At 42.7% G+C, this 22,343-nt stretch overlaps 1 protein-coding gene across 1 annotated transcript in view; it reads left to right on the top strand.

The window, feature by feature from the left end:
* Positions 1-7,100, top strand: part of TBX15 (T-box transcription factor 15) — an 88,756-nt gene extending 81,656 nt beyond the window's left edge. The window contains exon 8 of the mRNA XM_021548885.3: positions 4,929-7,100. Coding sequence (XP_021404560.2) covers positions 4,929-5,713 — 785 coding nt within the window. The 3' untranslated portion in view covers positions 5,714-7,100. The remainder of the gene's footprint in view (positions 1-4,928) is intronic.
* Positions 7,101-22,343: the final 15,243 nt, after the last annotated feature.

Here is a 22,343-nt window from a genome sequence, read left to right as displayed (position 1 = left end):
TATGTATGTTTGGGCTGCAGTTTGCCCTGAAATTATCCTTAACACAATCTCAGTCTAGGTAAAAGCAAAAGCAAGGATTTATTTGGAACATACAGGGAGACAGCACCATTACTGTGGTGTAGATGGACACACGTGGCAGGAAGGAAATACCAGTCATAAGCTATTTGAGATGATATTTTAATGGCACTTCTTGTTGATAACCAAAGGAAAAGCTGTAATTTTTTCCCTAAGCCTTGTGGGCATCTATCTGATACTGGTGTACAGACAGCATTTCTATTTGGTGCCATAAGAGTGACAAGAAGAGGATGGTTTGCCTTTACATCCCACCCTTTCCACATGATATCCCTGTCTTCCACCATTATTTCATTCTTCTTTTTCCCTGCTTCTTGGTCCCAGTTTGCAAATTTTGACTTCTCTTGCACTCGATTGCTCTCCTGTTCTTATCATTGAAAATGCCTCTGTCCTTTTGATTATGTCAGCTTAGTTATCACTTGTATGCCCAGAGAACAAGTTCCTTTCAGGATGACAGCATTGCTTGGCTAAGTCCTGGACAGAATAGCAGGACACAGTGAGGACAGACACTTTCACCTGCCATGTGGGGCAGGGTTCAGATACAAAGGAGGGGCCTTTGAAATTCTGAACCTTCTATTTTATACAAATGTGAGTCAATAACCACACATATCTTGAACCAATACCTGCAGAGACAAAAAAAGATCTTCTGGGGGCTGCTCAAAATAGCAATTAATCAGTGTGGAATCATGGTAAGTGTGGAGGTGAGAGATACTGTGACATCACTGGTAAATGCTTGTGGTGTTGGCAACTATTTCCAGGGGAAATGGTGGGTAGAGAAAAGGAACAGAGGACAACTATCGAGGGATTCATTTTATTCTTGCTTAAATGTGGTTTCAGTTGACTTAAACCAGACCTAACATAGTTTTGTGTATCAGTTTAACTAGATTGGTTTCTATCCATGCCTTCCATTGAAATGACACACACATATGTTTTTCCAAGACTGTGGTATGGTGTGGATATATTTACTGGGCTTCCTGCCATCTCTAGGGGTATTTGGCTGAATTTGTAACAACTACAGACCAAGTTATAACTTCACAAAAGTCCAGGTTGTGTATGGCCCATACTTAGGGCCGCCAGCAAAGATGGTTAAGAAATGTCTTTCAGAGCAGAGTGGAGCTGGTCTGAAGAGAATGAACAAGCCTTATTTTGTATTATTTCCTGTTCCACTTAAAGGTGTAAAGATTACTCTGCAAATGATCAGGAACGTCCTGCTTGTGCATTATGCTCTGTTGCTGCAGAAGTGTGGTGTGTCCTGTGCTTGTGGTTGGCATTGGTAGCAAAGCATTATTGAAAGAGATTTGTCAGGTTTGGTACTTGCTCCCATTGATGGATTTCTTACCTCCTCATAATTTTGAAGTTACAGAGAAAAAGAAAATTCTTTTTTACTCTGTTTCCTAACTGTTGTGTTGTCACTTCAGGGTTTTCCTGTTGGCCTGCAAATAGGGATTATTCAAAGCAGAATCACTCAATCCTTCTTTGGAGGTGACCTGAAATGTGCAATTCTCAGTTTTGGAACCATTAACAACCCTTGAAACTACTAACAAGCAAAACTTACTCTATGTAGCCAAAGCCTCAGTTATGGGTACGACTGGATTGTAGCTTCTGAGCAGATGAATAAAGTCTAATGACCCCCAATTTAAATACAAATTAGATTAGCAGATCTCGACCCTCCTCTCACATCTTAAGGATCCTTATTCCAAAAAGCAGGATTAAGGATTCACTTCTTTATTCTTTCTAGATTGTCTTCTGAGTATCTTTCACAGCCATGTAAGTCATATGTGGATGTTCACACTATAATATATCTTCTAGAGAAAGTGAGAAAGTGATATATCCATATCTGTGAACATATAAAAAACTCAAGGCTTCAAATATTAATACTAGAATTAGTAAAAAAACAGAAGAAAACATAAAGATTTAAAGTTTCAAAACAAGCTTGACAAAGTTAAGAACTTGCTTGTTAGAAAATTCTCGTAAGCAAACAGATTTGGAAAACTCAGGAATAGGTAGGAATTCACTGTCTGAACCTGTGCTTTGTAACTCTGGCTGTTCAGTTTAGGAAGGGAACTCACAGTTGGCTGTTTACAGTGGTAATTAATATGACATCTCTCCCTGGTAACTGATGTGTGAGCTTTTCTCCTACTGAGTTTATAAAGTTTACCCCTGGGGCAAAGGAAGACTGAAATTAAGACATTGTATTTAATAATTTATTCTATCTATTTAATTTCAAACTGATCACTAAATATTCCTATACATATCCATTTTAACTTATTCTCCAGACACTGTCAGCAAGGGAGTAACTTTCTGCAGTTTCTTCATGAAATAAATGGTGTAAAGAGTCAAAAGCAGGATTACTGTGGGTTAAATGCATCTCACTTTGTGCTGTACTTGGTTTGTGATTGTTTGACCTCCATATTTTGGGCTTGGATAACTAGAAGATGATACATGAATTCTGCCTGTTCTCCCTGTTAGAGGTTGTGCTCTTTACAGCAGGGATAATAAAAAATAGTGTCTGTAGTTGTGTTCAATCTCACCTTTGTCAGCAATTTCAACTAAAACAGGCTGCAATGGAAGTACTTGTGTAGAGACCAACCTTCCCTTCTGCTGACCCTACTGCAATACTGACAACCTGTAAAAGACAGAGAGGGAGGAAGGCTGGAGGAGGTGCCATCTTTACTTACCACAGCCAAAATAGCCCCAGGTTGTCTGACAGAGACATTAAATGAACCAGGAAAGTGTAGCCTTTAAAATAAATGCTAAATTAGAAACTTACACAGCAGGCTTTTGAACTCTGTAGCTAAGATAAGTGAGCAAGTTTTAGCATATATCGGTATTGCCAAGAAGTGAAAGCAGAGTCCATGATGGCATTTGAAAATTCAATTTCTCTCATTTACTTTAATGAAGATTTGATGCAATGCTTCTCTTTTATGCTTCGGAATGAATGACAAAAGGAGTCAGTGGCTCAGCAATAACTGGTAAGCATTCCTCTCCATGGCTGGTAATGGGAATGACTGCTTTGACTTGGCAACACAGAAATTTGCCTGTTCTTAGTGTTGCCTGAGCCAACAGCAAACACTCCAGGCTGTGCTTACCCAGTGCTGTTTCTCCTTTTTTTTTCTGAATCTGGGTTAAAAAAAAATTAAATTAAAAGATCATGAATATTAGTAGTGTCTCAAGGTTATATTTTCACTCCCCATTCTGTTTCACTCTAGATGTGTCAGAAAAATTCAGATATAATCTCACTTTCATTCTCACCATCATATACTGGCACAGAACAAGTCTTTCTAGTCCATCTCTTAACCACTAGCATCACCTATGCTCTTTCATCAAGCAGCACTGCATTAAGTTCTTCCTTTTTTATTTTTATTTTTATTTTTTTTTCACCAGCAGACCAAGACTGGTCTCAAAATCCTGCTGGATTTTTTTCCATAAGGTGATACATGAAAAAATTGTCCCTTATTTTTGATCCTCAGTGTGCAATCTCTGTCTTGGTGAAATTTCTTCTGCCCATTCAAACACTGTCTTTTCAATTCCCTTTGCCTCTCATCTGTAATCTTCTCCCTTGTTGGAAATCCTGCCTCTCAGTTCCTCTGGATCTGTTTATTCCTGGTCAGATTTTTTCACCAGCACTTCTTTGGTCCTTTTACAAGAGACTCCAGTGCTGGTTGCCCTAATGCAGAAAGAGAATTTAGTGCAAAGAGAATAATCAACTGAAAAGAAAAGGTTTCACATCAGAAAACTGAATTATTTTGCGCACAGAACTGATTTCCTGGTTGTTCAAGGAAGCTTCCTCCAGTTCAGAATGTTGTCTATAAATAATCACTTCTTAAGCTCAAAATTGTGCCATAATCTTTTTCATAACACTTACTTTCAGTTTGCTACCATTCCTGGTAGTATTACACAGTATTATTTTCCCAGGTTAGAACATGTGAGCACCCCTGCTGTGCAGAATGGTCAATTCCATCATTCATAGTATAAATATTGTAAAATGCACTGATACTACTGACATGCATATATATCAATATTTTGTTAACATCAGTGGTACAACATATGGAATCCCTTTTAAATTTTACGCACATGATGGAAAATCCTGACACATCCCCTTTCTGTGCTCTGTGGAGCAGGATATAGCTTGAAACTGTGTCCCTTCATTTTAGTGCTACTTCTGGCTTGAATCAGTGCTGCTGCACTGTGAGCCAGCTGACAAAAATGCTGAATACTGCAGAAGTCCAACACGCTTTTCAGCCGCTTCCCACCGCAAGCCCCGAGCAGATGATAATGGGCGTTTGCAGTGGGACCATACAGTTCACTGACTGGTGGTCTGCAGATCAGGAGAGAGGAGAAGATACCAAATTACCTGTTGTTTTTTTTTTTTTTTTTTTTTGTTTTTTTTTTTTTTTTTGTTGTTGTTGTTGTTGTTTTTTGTTTGGTTGGTTGTTTTGTTTGGTTTTTTTTTTAATTATTTCTTTGTTTTGTTTTGTTCCCCCCCCTCCCCCCCCCACACAGACACACAAAAGAACTAAATAAACATGCCTGAAAATGGCAGACTTCTTGACTGTCTTTCCTCGCAGCTTCTCCCAATGCCTAAGGTTACTCTGTGGCAGGCTTGCTTCCCCCTCCCATTTTAAAAGGGAACAAACTGTCTGTTAAAAAAAAAAGTCATAACAAAAAAGCAGAAGGAAAGACCAAGGGATGCTATTAATAAAGTGAGGGTCCTTGCCAAGAAAGGCTGAATTTTCCAGTGGCCATTTTACCACCCTTGCTTCTTTATTGAACGAAGCTGTTTTTCAATGTGGCTGTCTCATTTTGCAGATGTGGTTCTGGGTGCTGAACATACTCCCATGTGTTTTGTTTTGCAGGAGGCAGCACAGGAACGTCCCCAACCACCTCCAGCACGGGGACCCCATCACCATCCGCTTCTTCTCACCTTCTCTCTCCATCCTGCTCTCCTCCAGCCTTCCATCTGGCCCCCAACACTTTCAATGTTGGCTGCCGGGAGAGCCAGCTTTGCAACCTCAACCTGTCTGATTATCCTCCTTGCGCCAGAAGCAACATGGCAGCGCTGCAGAGCTACCCAGGGCTGAGCGACGGGGGCTACAACCGGCTGCAGAGCAGCACCGCTTCTGCCTCGCAGCCCTCCGAAACCTTCATGCCTCAGAGGACTCCCTCCTTGATCTCAGGAATGCCGGCTCCTTCCTCCCTGCCCAGCAACAGCAAGATGGAGGCATACAGCGGCCAGCTGGGATCTTTCCCCAGCTCCCAGTTTCAGTATGTCATGCAAGCAGGCAACCCTGCCTCCACCTCCTCCTCTTCACACATGTTCGGCGGTGGCCACATGCAGCAGAGCTCCTACAATGCCTTCTCCCTGCACAATCCCTACAACCTCTACGGATACAATTTCCCTGCTTCTCCCAGGCTGGCGGCAAGCCCAGAGAAACTCACCACCTCCCAAAGCACTTTACTCTGCTCTTCCCCCTCCGGTGGGGCCTTTGGAGAGAGGCAATACCTTTCCACAGGGATGGATCACGGGATGCACATGATCAGCCCTCCCTCCAGCAACCAGCAGACGGCCGCCGCCTGTGACAACAGGCAGTATGGAGCGGTTCAGGGCTCCTCCTCACAGATGTCTGTGCACATGGTCTAACAAGCCTTGGCATCGAAGGCAGCCGGACCTTCATCGTTCCCAGGGGTGAACCCATCCCAGTACTCGTTTGCCTTCAAATTATAGTGGAACTAGTATTGTAACGATAAACAAGAACATAAGCCATCTAGGTGTGTGCCCCAGAACCTTCTGGAGAGCCTTGACTGACAGCCATTGCAGCTTGTTGTAGCCCAGGGCCTCCAGACTGGCATGGAGCATCTGCTTTTTCTGGACATTGCAGAGAAGAGGGCATGACTTTAACAAGGAGCTGGAGAGAAGCAGCTAATTTACTGTTTTATGCATTAACTTTAGGCAGTGTGAGCTTTCAGCGTGGAGGGATGCATTCCCTGTGCTGTCTCCTCAGAGTGTTGAAGAAGGGCATTCTCCCAGGGCTTCATCCTCTGAAACTGGCACTGCCCATGGCTCTAAAGACCTCCCCCTTCCCAGACAGTTCCTCACTGCCAGAGGGGCTCAGCCCATTTCTGAAACCAGCAAGGCCTGTGGGTCTTTCCTCCACTGTAGCACAGGAATGGCGCTGCTGGGCTGGAGCTTCTTCTGAAGAGGTTTCTCATCTTCACCATGGCTCTGCCCAGCTGGCTGTTTCTTTATGGAGGTCGACCTCACCAGCACCCAGCCTGCAGATGGAGATGGGAGAGAGAGGAGAGAAAAGTTTTAGCTCACAAATGAGCCTCGGACAGAAGCGGGGATGGAACTTTGGAAAGGTGAATGGGGGGAGGGGGCTCAACTCCTGTTGACTTGACTGGAAGTAATGCAGCGAAACTGAATGGATGACAGCCCTTGTGGGGAATGTGTGTCTCCCACAGCACTCATCCCAGTGGGAAGAAACTGTCCAGACTGAGCTCAAGGGGAAGAGTGATGAGAAAAGAGAGCTCTACAGGAGTGCAGCTGACCTTGCATGCGAGAATTGCCATAGAAAACCATTAGCATTTCAGAAACAGTGAGGTTGAGTATTTGCCAACCTTCCACCTGCCACATGGTCTCTGTTTAACCAAATAGATCATTGCCTTTTAACATCTTTCTTTTCTGTTTTTTTTCCTTGTTCCTTTTTTTTTTTTCTCTTTTCGTTTCAAATCCTTTAAAAATAAGAAAACAATTGTAGCTTGGTGCAAGCTATGCATTTAAGTTGTGTGAAAATGCAAATACCAAGTAACAGAATACAGATATTATTGAGAGTTGTTGTGAGGTGTTGTAGATAAATGTATTTATATGCCTAGTGGGGTATTCAATATTATGAATATAAAAGAGGGCAATAAAAATGATATGTAAAATATGTATGAAGAAAAAGCTGTATAAAGATTTGCCCTATGCACGGAACTCTGTTTCTAAGTGCCAAGCACAGAAAGCGCTAAATAAATCTTTGCAATTGTTCCTTCTGTGTTCTTCTGTGTCTGTGAGGCTTCCTCCGTGGTTTTCTAGAGACAGACATTTTTAAAATACTGCCACATGTGTTTGCACAACAGAAGGGGTGAAGATATGGTGCCAGATTGTGAAGTCCAGGCAATATTGCAATAAAAATAAAAATTCTGTCTTCTCAAGAAATTTTAAAAAATTGTGTCCTTGGAATTTGTAAGCTGTCTTCTTCTTCACAGGAAGTGTATCTTAAAAACAGCTTGAGTTGTTATTTTGATTATTGAAGAAGTTCTTCAGAACAATTTTTCACAGTCAGTACAGTCAATGATAATTTAAAATAGCAATATAGTTTATTTATCATTTAAAAATAGTTTCAAAATGTAATTTTGGGGTATATGTCAGTTTTTTATTTGTACTATAATTCTAATATGAGATTGAGACATTAATAGTGAAAGCTGTGGGAGGCTGAAGCCCCTTCAAACCTGGCTGTAAGTTATGGCTGCAGAGTTTAGAGCTGTCCTTGTGTCAATAAACTCCTTTTCCCCTGAACTGAAAAAGCACCAGAAAGGTAGAAAGACCTTTAGAGACCAATTCTGCAAGCATTTCTTTATTTTTGTTTTTCAAGGGAAGATAAATATACCAGTGCCATTCCCAGTTCTGTGCCTAGTCTGTCTGACTGTATTCTGGCTTTTACTGTGTCTAGCCTTGGATGTTGCTGAAAAGGGTAGGGAGGATTATGGATGGGGACAACCTGTCCTTCACCTTGTTGTCTCTTGTTTACCCCTAATTATGAATTATTGATTTCATCTTGACCATAGAGTTTTAGAGCCTTTCTAAAATCCTTTCAGCATCTTTCAGAAATGCCCTTCAGCCCGTGCTTTGATGTCTGCTTTCGGGTTTAATTCCATTTTATGGTAACAATTTCTATAGGTTAATAGTATGTTGTGTGAACTAGTATTTCCTTCTGCTGGCTCTTTGCATTAGATTGCTCTTTCTTATTTAATCAAATTAATTCTTTGTGAGTCAGTTTGTATTTCAGCTAGAAGAAGAGACTCAACAAAATCAAAATAATTGTATGTATAAAAATTCATGTGTCTAATCTGGATTAAACAAACCAACAAAAAAGAATAAAAAATTATCACTGGAAAGAATAGCTCAAAAAAGCAAAACACATATGCAGGGCACAACCTCAATATTAATGTGAAAGACTGGATTTTAGTAGGAAATTTTAGTAGGAATCCATGGGTAAGAGCTTTGGAATGATCACCCAGACTCTTCAGCAGTGTGAGCCTTCATGTTATTGAGTACTTTTTCCCTGATCCAACCATATTCTTCAGAAAATTTTACTGCATTAGTACAAATTGAAATTCTTTTTGGTATGAAGCATATTGACCTCAGGGTGAGCATTCTTGTTTATAGACATATTTATTTAACTCTTATGGGGCACATATATAAAAAAAGAGAGAGCTTAGATAGCTAGATAGTAGTTATTCCTTGGTGTTTTGTTGCTGCAGGGTCAGAATAGTCAGCATCAAAACTGAAAAAATAGGGAAAAAGGTAAGAGAGATTTCCCTATTCCAAGATATAAAGTTGTAAGTACACAAATAGTACTTGGTGTGAAAGTTACACTGACAGTTTATGAAGATTAAAAAGATTAAAAACAAGCTAATACTGAAAATGGGAAAAAATATTACACTTTTTCCTAGGCAGTCACTGTGCAAAGCGAAACCAGAGCAGTGTCTGGAGGGCAGTATCAGAAATAATGGGACAAACTTGATAAAATTATTTATTTAGTGCTCGTTAGGTGCAGATAACCTGCTTAATGCCTTGACACCACCCCAGAAAGACGATGTGAACATTGTATTTGAAGTGGACTCAGATGTGACAGGAATCTCCTGTACAGCCATGGCTCTTCTCCCCCTGCCACCCACGTATGGGCACAAGGCCCTGAGCCTTTTGCCACTTCTCACTGCAGCTTCCCAGAGGTGATAGGAGTGGAGAATGGGAGAGATGCACTGGGATCAGTGTGAGACCAGCCAGGTCCAGCTGGGCTGGTGGGCAGCCCGGGTTGCAGAACACAGACTTCCTTTCCAGCCTGCTTGAGAGCCCTCCTGGCTTGGTCCTGCTCTGATCCAGGAACCCTTTCATTGCTCATTTGCAAAGCATGTGTGTGTGGGTGGCAGAGGCAGCAGTGCTGTGGTTCCTGTCCCCTTCCTTCCTTCCCTGCTTTACCACGAACATTTGAACGCTTTGGCCAGCTTTAGGCAGCTTTGGGATGGAAGTTCTCACATGTTTCTTTAGAAGAGACAGTGGAGGAGGGCAGGGACTTTATTAATTTTCCCAGTGCAGGGAAGGCCACCGTGTAACATCTCATTCAAAGAAGCCACACAAGGAACAGGTGTCCTGCATGCAAGCCCTCAACCACAAGTTTCCTCCAGCATATGGATGTTATTAAACACCAGAGGATCTACCCAGAGCTGCAGAAGCAGGGGGTCTCAACTCCACCTCTCCTGGGCTGGCCCATTTGGCCTTAGCCTATGCAGGCTTCTGGTTTCCAGTCCAGGAGAAAAGAAGGCTCTGTATCTCCCAGTTTGATGCTGCAAATTTAAAAGGTCAAATATCATGTACCTCTCTGAAGAAGTATCCCTCTGTAAGAGCTGAATCCAAATCCTAGAAGGAGTAATGGAAATCTCAATGATAGGAGATCTCTCACAATCTCACAAGCCTTACAATACAGGCTGTTCCAAGTGCAAACCTGACAACTTGTTATAGAAATTAAAAGAATGGCACAAAAATAATCAGGGTGGGTTTGTAAGCTCTACAGAATTTATTTAGCTTCATTCCTTAGCACACTGACAGGCACAGGACATCAATATTACCACAGTCAGTGCAGCTCAGCAATGCCAGGACACTGCAAACCAGTACAACATAGTGTTCTCAGAGGAAATGTAAGCACCATGTGCTTAAATAAAATGTTCAGGGCACAAACATAATTGCAAATTAAGCTGCACAGGCTGTGACATTCTGAAGTATGTGAGAGGCTGGAAGCATTGCTGCTTTGAAACATTCTGTGTGTGTGTGAGGGGTAAGGGCAGGTCAGGCCTTGCCATGGAGAGGGGATGCCCTGCCCTGCCCATCCTATTCCAAGAGCCTGTATCCCAGCCTGGCACTGGCTGCCAATCCCTGGCAAACCAGAGGCAATGCATTCATCTCTGGAGCCCCTGATCCAGCTCCAAAAATGACCAGAAGTCCCACATGGGGGAAGGGAAAGCCCATGGGTATTTAACCCAGGACATGCAGAAGGACGTGTATTGACCCCACATCCTCTTGTAATTTCCATCAGCTGAACACTGCAGGAATCAGGAATGGTGGCTATATTTTTCCTTTTCTATGTTTTTTTCTGTCTTTCTTTCTTTCTTTCTTTCTTTTTTCTTCTAATTCCCTCTTACAGTAATTTTGAGTAACTTAAAATTGAATGGGCTTAGAGTTTGCTGAGTTGAATGGGCCAAGTCAATGCTTTGGCAAGTGTTTTATATTTTTGGGGGCCTTACAATGCACTACAGCAAAAATTGCAGAAGATGATCTGCTGGAGTGCCTCGTTTATTGCATACTGATTGAAGCTTTGCTGAGGTGGGTGAGGGCTGACAGATAGCATCTGCCATTAAAAAGTCTTCAGATTATTTTTTCCCCCAACTTGAATAGCTGCATTGCCTTAGAGCACACATCCCATGTGAGTTCAGCACTAGCAGATCAGTTTTGCTGGATGTTGCTTGTTGGGCATCACTGTAAATGAAACAACAACATGAAAATGGAGCCAAGGGCTGGGCAGAGGAATGCCTGAGCATGCCCATTGCATGCCACATGTAGGAGAAATGCAGCTATAAAAACAATGACAGGACTTCATGAGGAGGGTGCTGGTGTGGCCAAGGGACAGTTTGCTATAAATAAGCCAGTTCCTGTCCAGGGAACATCTGACTCCTTCAGCCCTTTTTCTTCTATAGAAAGGCAGACTGCAGGAGCAAAATTTTTGGCCAAGTCTGTAGCCCAGAGTTTTGAATCCACAGATGGGATAATTTCTGAGATCTTCTCTGTGGGTCAGCTGGGAGGGGCTTCTGTAGCCTGATGCTGGCCCACAAAACTTCTGCTGGAAAAAACTGCCTCACTCAGTTTTCTCACTCCTTCTTATAGTTTGTGTGTAATTGCTATCTAGGAAACTGCATAGAATATAACTAAAATCCATAGAACTCCTTTCAAGGGTTACTTCTCCACGTCAGTCGCTGTCAATTGTCATCCCAGAGGTGTGACATGGCCACAATTACAGGAGCAGTGTATGGCTCTTCAAATATCAGCTCCTTTCTGCTACAAAGCCCTCCAACAGTTCTAGCCTGTCTGAACAGAGGATGAGGCTGGAAAAGAGCAGTTCTCATGGATGCTGCACACTGTTGTGTTCTGACAGCAGGTTGGTGAGTGTGCCTTCTGTGCTCGATAGTGGTCAGCACCAGCTGATTTTGGGAGGAGTGCTAAACCTCCACACTGGGGATAGTTGTGCAATAACCCATCTCTGGAGCACTGAGCTAGTTTCTTTTCTGACTCAATGTGGAACTCATTGCGTGCTGTGGGGGAGAAGGATTAGGAGCATGTAATTTTACACTGGTTGATGTTCCTACAGATGCTGTTCTTATTCCAGTAATGTTCTGAATTTGTTGAGCATTTTGGAAGGTCTGACACTGAGCTGGATAGAGTGACTTCTGTGGACTAATCTCAGATGCTCCCAGAAGCAGTTCTGGACTCTGTTTAGCTGGGTTGGCTTTGAGCATTCAGCACTGTGTGCAGCTCAGGGCACTGTTTTCCAGCTGACTGGGTGCAGCTGTACTGCAGAGACACAGAGCTGGCCCAAGTGGCACTGCCAGCAGAGGCCATTGCCTTTCTTAGGATCATGGAGAGGGTGGTGCTGCTTCAGCCAAGAAGCTGGTTCAGCTGTTAATAAACCTGGAGATTTACTCACATATTTATTGTCAGTGAAGGGGTCTGTGACTGGCACTTTTCCCTCCAGACTACACTGATGGCAGCCCTGGGGACATTCTGCAGCACCCCAGTATTCCCAATGTTTCCTTTGTAAGAATTTGGGGTGCCCAGTGACTTGCAGGGAGGTTGACATGGTCTTGGATTCTTTTCCTACCTGAGCTGGTTTTTAACATTTCCCTTAATGTGCAGTCAGGTAATTGCTGATGAATACAGTAGCATTAAGTTGGTGTAACCAGCTCAGGAACAGGCACAAAGGAAAACTGCAGTCGCTGAGCTATTTTAAATAGGTGATGTGGTTTAGTGAGTGGAGACATGATGTAATCACCTGCATCTGTCTCTTTCAGTAAAGCTGGAACAAGATGCAGTACAATTAACCCTGCAGAAAATGGATTTATCCTGCCATCCAAGCCAGGGCCAGAACTGTACTCTGAGGTTTATATTACATTGCCATGCAAAAATCTGTATACAGAAATATGATGATTAGTTAGAAAGCAGCATGAATGCAGAGGGGTGTGGAAAAGCAGTAGAGGAACTGAAGAGAGCAAGGGTACAAAGAATGGCCTGTAGTGATATCCAGGGACATGATCAATGGCAGTGAAACTGGTAATCCCTGAGGAATGTGTTGCTTTCACCCAAGTCACAGCAGAAAGCCTGCAAGCAGTAATGGGAAAGGATGCAGTGCACTGCTGTGGCATTTCTCTTACTGTAACCCCAACAAGAAGTCTAGATTTGCCAGCAAGCTATCCAAAATGGGGAAGGAGAAGACAAGTGCAGCAATGTCACTCAAGATTTACAGTGGATAATTAACCAAAATTCAAAGGTTAAAGTTCAACACCTGTGACTCCTGAAATATATGCAAAATCTGTCCAAATGCCAATACATTGTCATCAGTGAAAAGAAAACCAGAAGATGAAGAAGTTTCAAGGACAATCACTCCAGAATACTTGGAGATGTACATTTTGCAGCTTGTGAGCTCCATGTGTGAATTGGTAGTGTAATATTTTTTTAGAAAACTAAATAAAAATCACTTTTAAAAATTAAATAAAAATTACTTACACTTCTATACAGGATTGTACTTTTTACATGAGTTCCTACAGCTGCAGTATTATTCATAAAATACTACAACTTCTAACACTGTAAACATTACAAAGTAAAGTTTTATAGGAGACCAGAGGAAACCAACACAAAAATTTGGTGATCTGAGGAAAGAAAAAAAAAGCTAAAGATTATGTAAAAGAAGGTTGATCTAACATGAAGAAGCCTGTATTAAAAAAAAAAAAAAGAAATATAAAGTGCATGCATCCAAAACAAGAGGGACTTGACTATGGTCACATAGAAAAGGAACAGAATAATCTGAAAAGATATTTTGTGGATAGCTCAGTTACTTTTAGATAATGAGTAATAAGCTACTTTCCTTCTTGGATGGATAATTTGACATTATCCAAAGGAGCTTGAGATGCTACAGCTTCTGAAAAGTCATATCAACAGAAAAAATGAAACTTTGGAAGGAAACACATTCACTTCTTCAATGTGAAATGTGCTGTATTAAATTTGTTGTTTACACTGTTTACATTGTTTTAGGCACTGTTAATCACAACTAATCATTAAACACGATTGAAAGCACATTAAACTGGTTACATTGCCTATACACCAACATAAATTGTTTTAGGCAAAGCCTAATTGTTCTTTCTTTATTTAGGGTGACAAAAACATCATGAAATGTTAGCAGTCATCTCAGTTGTCTGCCCCTGTAACTTGGAAAGATTTTTCCATCACTGCCATGATCTGGGAAGGAAACAATCTGATCCAAAGAACTTGTGGAGATAAAAATCTGTTTCATAGTCATTCTTGATTTATCATGCTTGGTTTCTGTCAAAAAAAAATGAAGGCCCTCCTGTCGCGGGTCTACTTATGCAAAAATCCAAACTGGGGAACTAAATAATTCTGGAACTTGTGTTTTCCACCCCAAAGGACATGGTGGGGAGGTCCTGTAATGCCATAAGAGAAATGTAAGGCTGGAAAATGTAAGGCTGGAAATATCTGCCTAACATGACCATAGATCAAGCTGTCAAGTCATGCTTATAAATAGTACAAAGTGACAGAGGCAGAGAGGTGGAGCAAGGCTTAGCAGTCACATGGCCTTAGTTCTTTGTCTTCTCCTTTCTAATACCCAGACCACATTCACCCTGTGATTGTGTCTGAGTGTGTCATCGTACCTGATGTGAAGGGATCCTTTGATGTCCATCTCTTTCAGGCCTAAGCTGGTGAACTATTCCACGTTCATTGTATTGGCACAATTGAGATATTGATAAGAAATGTAGTCACAGCCTCATACAAATCCGTGTGACCCCGTTCAGGGCAGCCCTTGACACTCTGTTCCAGCAGTGATTTACTTTTCATCTTATACAAGTTGTGAAGAGAAGATGGAATAGAAGGGAAATGCAAGGGGAATATTAAATAAAGTGGCTTTTCAAGCTGAATTTACCTGTGGAACAGAGTTGCAGCTGTAAACCTTGGGGAAGTCTACAGGGTCAGTCAATCCTGGGTGGGCTGTGTACCTGGGTGGACTGGATGCCCAGTGCTAATGCCCAGCACCTCTACAGCAGAGGGAATGACAGCATCCATGGGTTGCCCTTTCAAGGCAAGCAGGCATGCTTAATTTAAACTGAGCTTGAATCCAAACCTAAAAAATTCTCTGTGTTCATCCATCCATAATATCTATGCTTTTTCTCCCTTCATCTCTTGCCACAACTGTGCCACCTGGGGGTTCCTTAAATTTAGTTCTCCTCTACTTTTACCCATTTTCCAGAATGCTGACAGCTGCAATATAATGAGATTATTTATGATTTTTAAATATAATCTTCTGATGTAGCTCCCAGGCCAGCAAAGAAACAACCCAGCAAATCTCACTGAACCAGAGCTGCCTGTAGCAATCCCAAAGTGCCCAGCCATCTATTTCCACTTCCTGGTTTCACTGGTTTCTTACTTCACTATTTCAGATTTCCTTCTGGACCTTTTTTAAAAATTATTTTCACAGCAATAATGGAAAGAAAAATGTTATTGGCTGCCAGTGTTCACTCCCATAGAGTCATTGCAGACAGAACGTTTTTCCCATGAATATTTTGGTAGTGTACAGAGTAAAATGGAAGCTCTGTCTTCGGCATTGTCCTGAGACATGGACAAGGTGTCCTTGACCCAGCCGCTCCTGAGAGTCTGCTGTGACATGAGTGGATGTGCTCTCAAAGGAGTCAGGTCTCAGCAGCTGGAATATCTTCTATTCCTGCATTTCCTTCACCCGTCTGGGCTTTGTCTTTTCCTACATAGACATACTTTAGAGTGAACACATTTCTAATGCAGCAAGAGGAAACTAATCTCTTTCACTGCAAGAGTAAGTTGGTTGCTTTTCAGCAAATTTGCTGGGCATTTATGTCTAAATACAGACTTGCATATAACAACAACAAAAAAAACCCTCAAAATTTTTATTCAATTCCATTTTAGGTTGATACATTTTTAAACATTTTTTTTTTCTCTGTATAGTCAGGGAAAAAAACCCTTTAACCTTCTCTTTGTCATAGTACTTCAAAATTCATCTTCAGCTTCCCATGGCCAAAGCAGTTAGAGAATAGCTGTGAAATCCCTGTTGGTCAAAGCATTGTGTCCCCATTTTACAGAGAGTAAACCAAAAAAAGGACTTGCCCTCAGCCGTGTGTGCCAATCTCTGATGCATTATTGCATAACTGTTATCACTGCCAGAAACAATGACAAAGTCCCCATCTTTGCCAATTTGGCACTGTATAAAGGTAACATAGCTCAATTTATATTTTAATATTTAAGTCAGATGGAGGGAAGAGCGTGCTGTGTGATGGCTGACACCACCGAGCACAGGTGTCAGGTCTGAGCTGTATTTTTCCCCGTCACTGTTGCAACACAACCCAGACATTCAGGCTTATTGGGACCAAGCTTAGTATTTTATCACCGACCCATGGCAAGGTGGAGGTGGAGGAATTTCCAGCTGAGGCTGCAATGCACAGGCAGGAAAACTTCACCATTGCGTGCTGCTCCAGAGCAGTCCTGCTGCTGGCCAGCAGAAATCTCCTGGATGCAGTTCCTGGCTCCTTGCGAGGCTGTGGTGCTGAGAAGTGCTGGAAACACAACCCTTGTGCTGATGGTGCTCTGCAGGTTGGTTTGATTCTCCCTCTGTGAGCAGGTAAACACAGCCCTGTGCCAGCAGCCACGTGTAGGTGCACAGAGAAAAAAGAAGCATTTGCTCAAACAATATGGAATGGAGGGCTGGAGAAAGGCACGTTGGAAATGTAAAGGACATTTATGTTAAAGGAAGGTGTGAGAACTGCAGGAAGAGCCAAATTACAGAAAAAAAAAGTGAGTACTTCAAGCAGCCAAATTAAACAAGACACAATGGGGGCCAGCTTTGCCTCCCAGGCATTTCACAAGCCCACACCCCAGAGTTCAGGGGGTGCTGGGGGGAGAACCATGTATCCCTCTAGGTCTTATTTCACTTGGCCATGTGTAAGGAATTTTAACTCTTTTGTGACTTGCTGATTTCTACGGCACTTGATTATTACAATTTTTTTCTTCTTTATTTCTGGGTACTTTTTATTGGATAAGTTTTAAATCATTCAGAAAGAAAATAATTACTTTTGGTTTAAAAAATAATGATTGGAGGCAAAGCATAAAGTCATTTTAGTCATAGTATCTTAGAAGAAAATAGATACAGTATTTTGGAAAGAATTTGAAATGAAAACACAAAGCCTGATGGGATTTAAATGTAGAAAACCAAAAATTGAGTCTTGCCTTCCCTTTTCCCTTCCCCTATCCATGAGGTCACCATTTCTCATCTAACAGACTATGGCATCTTGCCGGGATCCTGAGACAGCCACCAGAAAAAATATTCTTGCTCCTGTAAGCACAATGCAGGATCAAACTGGCCAAGTGAAAATAATCAGAATGGCTTATTTGAAGCTACAAAGAGAGAAACATCATAGAACTAACAAGAAAAAGACACCCAGACAAGGCAGGGATAAACTTCATTTGTCCTTCAAAAATTTGTTTCCTAAGCATTTGAGATTAGGTGAAAATGTGTGAAATTGTGGATCTGCACTGAAATTCAGCATTGAAAACAGCTTGATTGTAAAGGAACTGTGAGTGTCCATGTGTGCAGGGGGCATACAAAGAATGAGTGTGCATGTCTGTGAGACGTGGCAGACCTCAGTCCAACAAGTTGAACTTGAATCCTGCTTGGAAGCACTTCCCTGTGGCTGGCTGGCTCTCTGAAGAGCAGGGGTTGATGCTGCTGACATGCCAGCTCTGCTGCTCCTGGGGCAAGTGACTTTTCTCATGGCATTGCTCATTCTGTCTGTGCTCAGACCTGCGGAGGTGCTCCTTCACTCAGCCCTGGCATGGTATGAGCAGGAGCTGCGCTTTGCATCCATGTAACTCTCAGCCCATGTGAAGAAATGATCGCTCTCTGACACTCCAGTGACCTCTGTCAGCTGCAGGAATTTACCTTTTTTAATAAACTGTGATGCCTTTGGGGATAAACCAGGAGGACGAGGGGAGTAGGGATTGTGAATGTTCTTCTCCCCTTGCACATTTCTCTATAGCAAGACCCTGCAAACTCAAAGAACCTCCTGGCAGTATTGATGGTTCCTACTTGCTCTGCCACAACTCAGAATATCTCAACTTGGAAGGGACCAATAAAGATCATCAATTCCAGCACCCGGCTCCTCTCAGGTATACAAGAAATTAACAATATTACTGAGAGCATCATCCAGATGTTCTTTCTAGAGGTTTGGTGCTGTGATCTCTCTCCTGGGTACCCTCTTCTAGTGACTGACCAACTTCTCAGTGAAGAACCTTTTCCTGACATCCAACCTGAATTTCACCTGATGCAGCTTTATTCCACTTCAGTAAGAGTTAGAGTGGTGAACCAATATGTCAACAGTCATGGCTCACATTAAAACTTCTCCATGAAAGCAGCAATCTGCTGGTCCCTGGTGCTTATTTCAGATTCTGAAAACTGCCCAACTACACCTATCATAGAATCATAGAGTGGTTTGAGTTGGAAGGGACCTTTAAAAGTCATCCAGTCTGACCCCCTGTAATAAGCAGGGACATTTTCAACTAGACCAAGGTGCTCAGAAACCTGTCAGACCTGGCCTTGAATATTTCCAGGCGTAGGGCATCCACCACTTCTCTGAGAAACCTCTTCTAGTGTTTCACCACCCTCACTATGAAAAACCCAAACAACAGGTCTGACATATATCTAGTCCATATCTACCCTCTTTTACTTTAAAACCATTACCCCTTTTCATATTGCAACAGACCCTACTAAAATGTCCATCCCCACCTTTCTTGTGGGCCCCCTTTAGGTGCTGGAAGGTTGCTCTATGGTCTCCATAGAGCCTTCTCTCCTCTAGGATCAACAGCTCCAACTCTCTCAATCTTTCCTCCTAGGAGAGTTGTTCCATGCCTCTGAAAACACAACTCAGCTTCGGGACAACAGTGGCAAATTGAATGCTTTAACTCTTACTAAATTCAGGCCCAGTTATTTTCAGTGTTATTTTCAGTATTTTCTGAGTTATTTTGTTACTTAAATGTAATGTGGATTTGAGTTGAATATCCAGTTCAAAAATGTGTCCTCATGACAATTCTCCAATGCAAGAAAGAAGGAGAACTTACTACAAAGAAAAAATTGCACCCATTGGAGACAGATTTGTTGAATTTTGGATCTGAATTGTCTCCAAGGAAAACTGACAGCATGAAGGGCATGAAGTCAGTCTGGCTAGATGGGATAGTCCTCTGGAACAGGGAAATGTACTCATAAAGAATATTCCTAGTATTCTACCCATACCATTATGGGTGTCCAATGCCAAGGGCAGCAGCCAACATCAAAGCACATGAGGTGCCCAAGGGCATGAGGCAGCAGGAGGAGCACAGCTCCTGCCTGGACACCTGCAGAGCTCTGTCTGAACACCACGCTCACTTTGCTGCTCGGGACAAGACAAGCTCCAGCTGTACCTGACAAGACTTCCAGCCTACCCCAGAGTAAATCACATAATTCAGAATAATGTTGGGGGAAACTCCTCTGAATTTCTCCTGTCCAGTCTGAAAGCCTTCACCAACCATGTTCTTCTCAGTTCCTTGAAAGCAGCGTTCACTCCTGTGCAACACCATGCAGCACCTTGGCTTGAAGCTGTCCCCTTGGATTACACACTGGGACTTCCACCCAGATCTACAACTCTCCAGTACTGAGAGCCAAATGATTTGGATTTTATTCTTTTCTCATCCTCTGTTACTCCTTGTGTGCTGGATCAGATGGAGCTCCTCAGGCTTGCAGTGATAGTTATTCTCCTTACACCACTTGTGGGAATGCAGGGATGAGCACAGAGTGCCTGGCTCTGACACTGACAGATCTCATACTGCTCCCAGGGAGTTGCTCAAATGCTACAAAGATGAACCATATGGGCTGCCCCAGCACTTGAGGCCATTAATAGGAATTTTTAAGCAACTGTGATTGATGAGGCAGCCCTTACAAGTCTGAGATCAATGAAAATGCAACTTGATATTTTGAACCCAACTCCTTAATTTTTTTGTTCCTTTTTCTGCAGAGAATCCCATAAAACCATTTCTGTGCAGACAAAAGCTGTCTGGGACACTTCATGTGAATTTGTCATGCATTTTCCTTTTTCTTCCCCCTCCACCCTTTTTGCAGTTTCATATGCAGTTTGTTTTTGAGTCTTTCTCCAAGATTTGTACAGCTCAAGATCAGCTTTTTCTATAATTGTAAATGGACATTATCTTGAGGGTGTTTTTTGAGACTTATTATTTTTCTTTTGTTTCCAATTTAGATAATGTAATTATCATTATTATCTGAACACCAGTGAGAAAATACTGGTAAGGAAAAAGAAAAGCAAAAGTCATTGAGGAGGGAGGAAAGGCTGAGCAATCTTCAGGAGAAAGCAGGGAGCCCAAGCAAAGAACAAGAGAGAGGATCATGTCTAATGAGTTCTTGAATTATCCAATATTGATATTTTTCCTCAGGATCTGCTGACACAAAATAACAGTAACTAAAACAGCTCCATCTTCCAGCATTTGCTATCAGACTCTTGACCAACAGAGCAGTTGCTCCCAGTAACTTTGGATTGAGAAAGTCCTTTGCCAAGATGTCAGTAGTCTCCCACAGGCTGAATGCTCGAGGAAATTAAAACCTCTAAGAGGCAGCAGGTCACTTAGGACTAGAGAAGAATGAGCCTTGAAAGGCAGAGGGAAGGGGCAGCATCTTAAAAATCTAGACAGTTATGGAATTAGGGGGAGCCTGAGGGGTAAGGGCAGGGAGAGAGGGCAACATGGGGAATTGTATTTAGCTAAGGCCACAGCCTGGAGGCACACAAGAGGGTCCAGAGTGCAGGAGGGAGCGCAGTGACATGGGAGAGTTTGATGGAGCTTAGAGAAGCATGATGCAAGAAGAGAATGGTCCAAAATGAGGATGTGAATGTCAAAGAGCTGCAGAGGCGATGAGGGGTGCACATCATTGAGGGAAATTGTGAGAAAGGTTGAGGGAAGAGCCTTGGGGCTGCTTCCCTGCTCTTGGTCACCATTGTCAAGGAGCAAGAAAGTTGACAGAGCCCACAGCCACCTTGCAAAAAGAGTCACTGAGGGCATTGATGGGATTGGGAGCACCCGGTTCTTCATCAGCTTTAAGAAGTACGAGAAAAATCAAAGATGTTCCCAGAACCCAGTAACATAGCTTGGCTCTAGACAGCTGGTTATCAAAATAACCTGTGAACTTATACTATGTGACAAAAATTCCAAGACACTCTGTCTCTCTTTTGCTAGGGAAAGAGTCAAACTTTTCCTCTGAGCAACACCTGGGATTCTTCCTTACACTATAAAGTTTCCAAAACTAATCCCTGCAGGATATGATCCTTGGCAGGCAGAGGGATGGGTGGCTACAGCTGGAGGTTAGGAACAACGTGTGCAGCCCACTCCTCTGGAGCTGGCACCCACTTCCAGGGAGAAGGATAAGCAACTGCTAAGCAATGGGAAGTGCTCATGCCCTCTCCAGACCTCAAACACCCCAAAGTGTTGTTTTTTTTTTTCTCCTGGCAGTGGGCACAGATCCATCTGCAGCTGTATGCAACCCAGAGATTTATATCATGAAATGAGCCCTTTGATGGTGTCACAATGTGGGTGACTTCCAGGGCCTCTCCATGGTATTCCAGAGCATCCTTAGCTCTGGCTTCCACTTCGTATTTGACAATGTGGTATCCCCAGAGATGCACTCACACTAGATGGGTTCTTCCATTAAAACCTTAATATTTGCAAAATTCAATAGTTCCTCAACAGAAACATTGCACTCATTTATCTGATGGCAGTGACTCAGATGTGCTTCAAGCTCGGAAGTGTGCCAGTAGCAATTCTACAAACCTGAGTGGCTTGGGCTTCACAGTCTTTTCTTTGTAACTAATCCCTGTGATTAACATTTTCCTTAGAAGTAGTCAGTGGAGCAGTGAGGAACACCAGTCTGGCAGCATTAGAAACTGGAGCTGGGTCCCCAGAGAGCAGACAAAGACAGAGCCAACTTCTCACACCCACACAGGGCTCTGGCCACACAGCCTGGAGTCACATCCAACTCGGAGTGACAACTTTGAGAAGTGAACGGAGAGCTCAGTTGCTGCTTCTTTCTCAGATGCTGTCTGCAATTGCTGAGGCTGCCAAAAGCCACAAGAAGGCAGCCAGATGCCCTCCCTGCTTGCTGGCAGGGTTGTCTCTTATGAGCACCTAGAGAAGCCCCCACTTCTCTAGGTCAGCTGCAGCACAGGGCTGAACTTTACCAGAACACCAAAACAACCACCCACTGACCTCTCTCACCTCCTCTTGCAGACAGTTCCTCATCTGGGCACTGCTTGAAACCAGGTGAGTGTTTCCAGCATTAGAACACCAACAGGGTCTTATACAGTCTCTGTGACTGCTCACATCCACCCTTTCTCCATCACCAGCATCAGGGAATGACTAAATGCTTGCAGGGAATTTCCTTTCAGTCTTGCTCTCTCTGAATCCCTGCTTATTTATTTCATTTCCATCTTTTATTCCACTTTTAAAACTCTTCTACTTATAGCCACTGCTCTGGAGCTCAATCAGCCTTGTTGATCCCCAGCTGCAAGTGACAACACTTCTCACTCTTTTATATATCAGCTTAACAGCCTGATAACAACTG

Source organism: Lonchura striata, chromosome 2 (assembly GCF_046129695.1).
Source record: "Lonchura striata isolate bLonStr1 chromosome 2, bLonStr1.mat, whole genome shotgun sequence".
NCBI lineage: Eukaryota > Metazoa > Chordata > Aves > Passeriformes > Estrildidae > Lonchura > Lonchura striata.
This window is presented reverse-complemented; position numbering and strand designations above follow the sequence as displayed.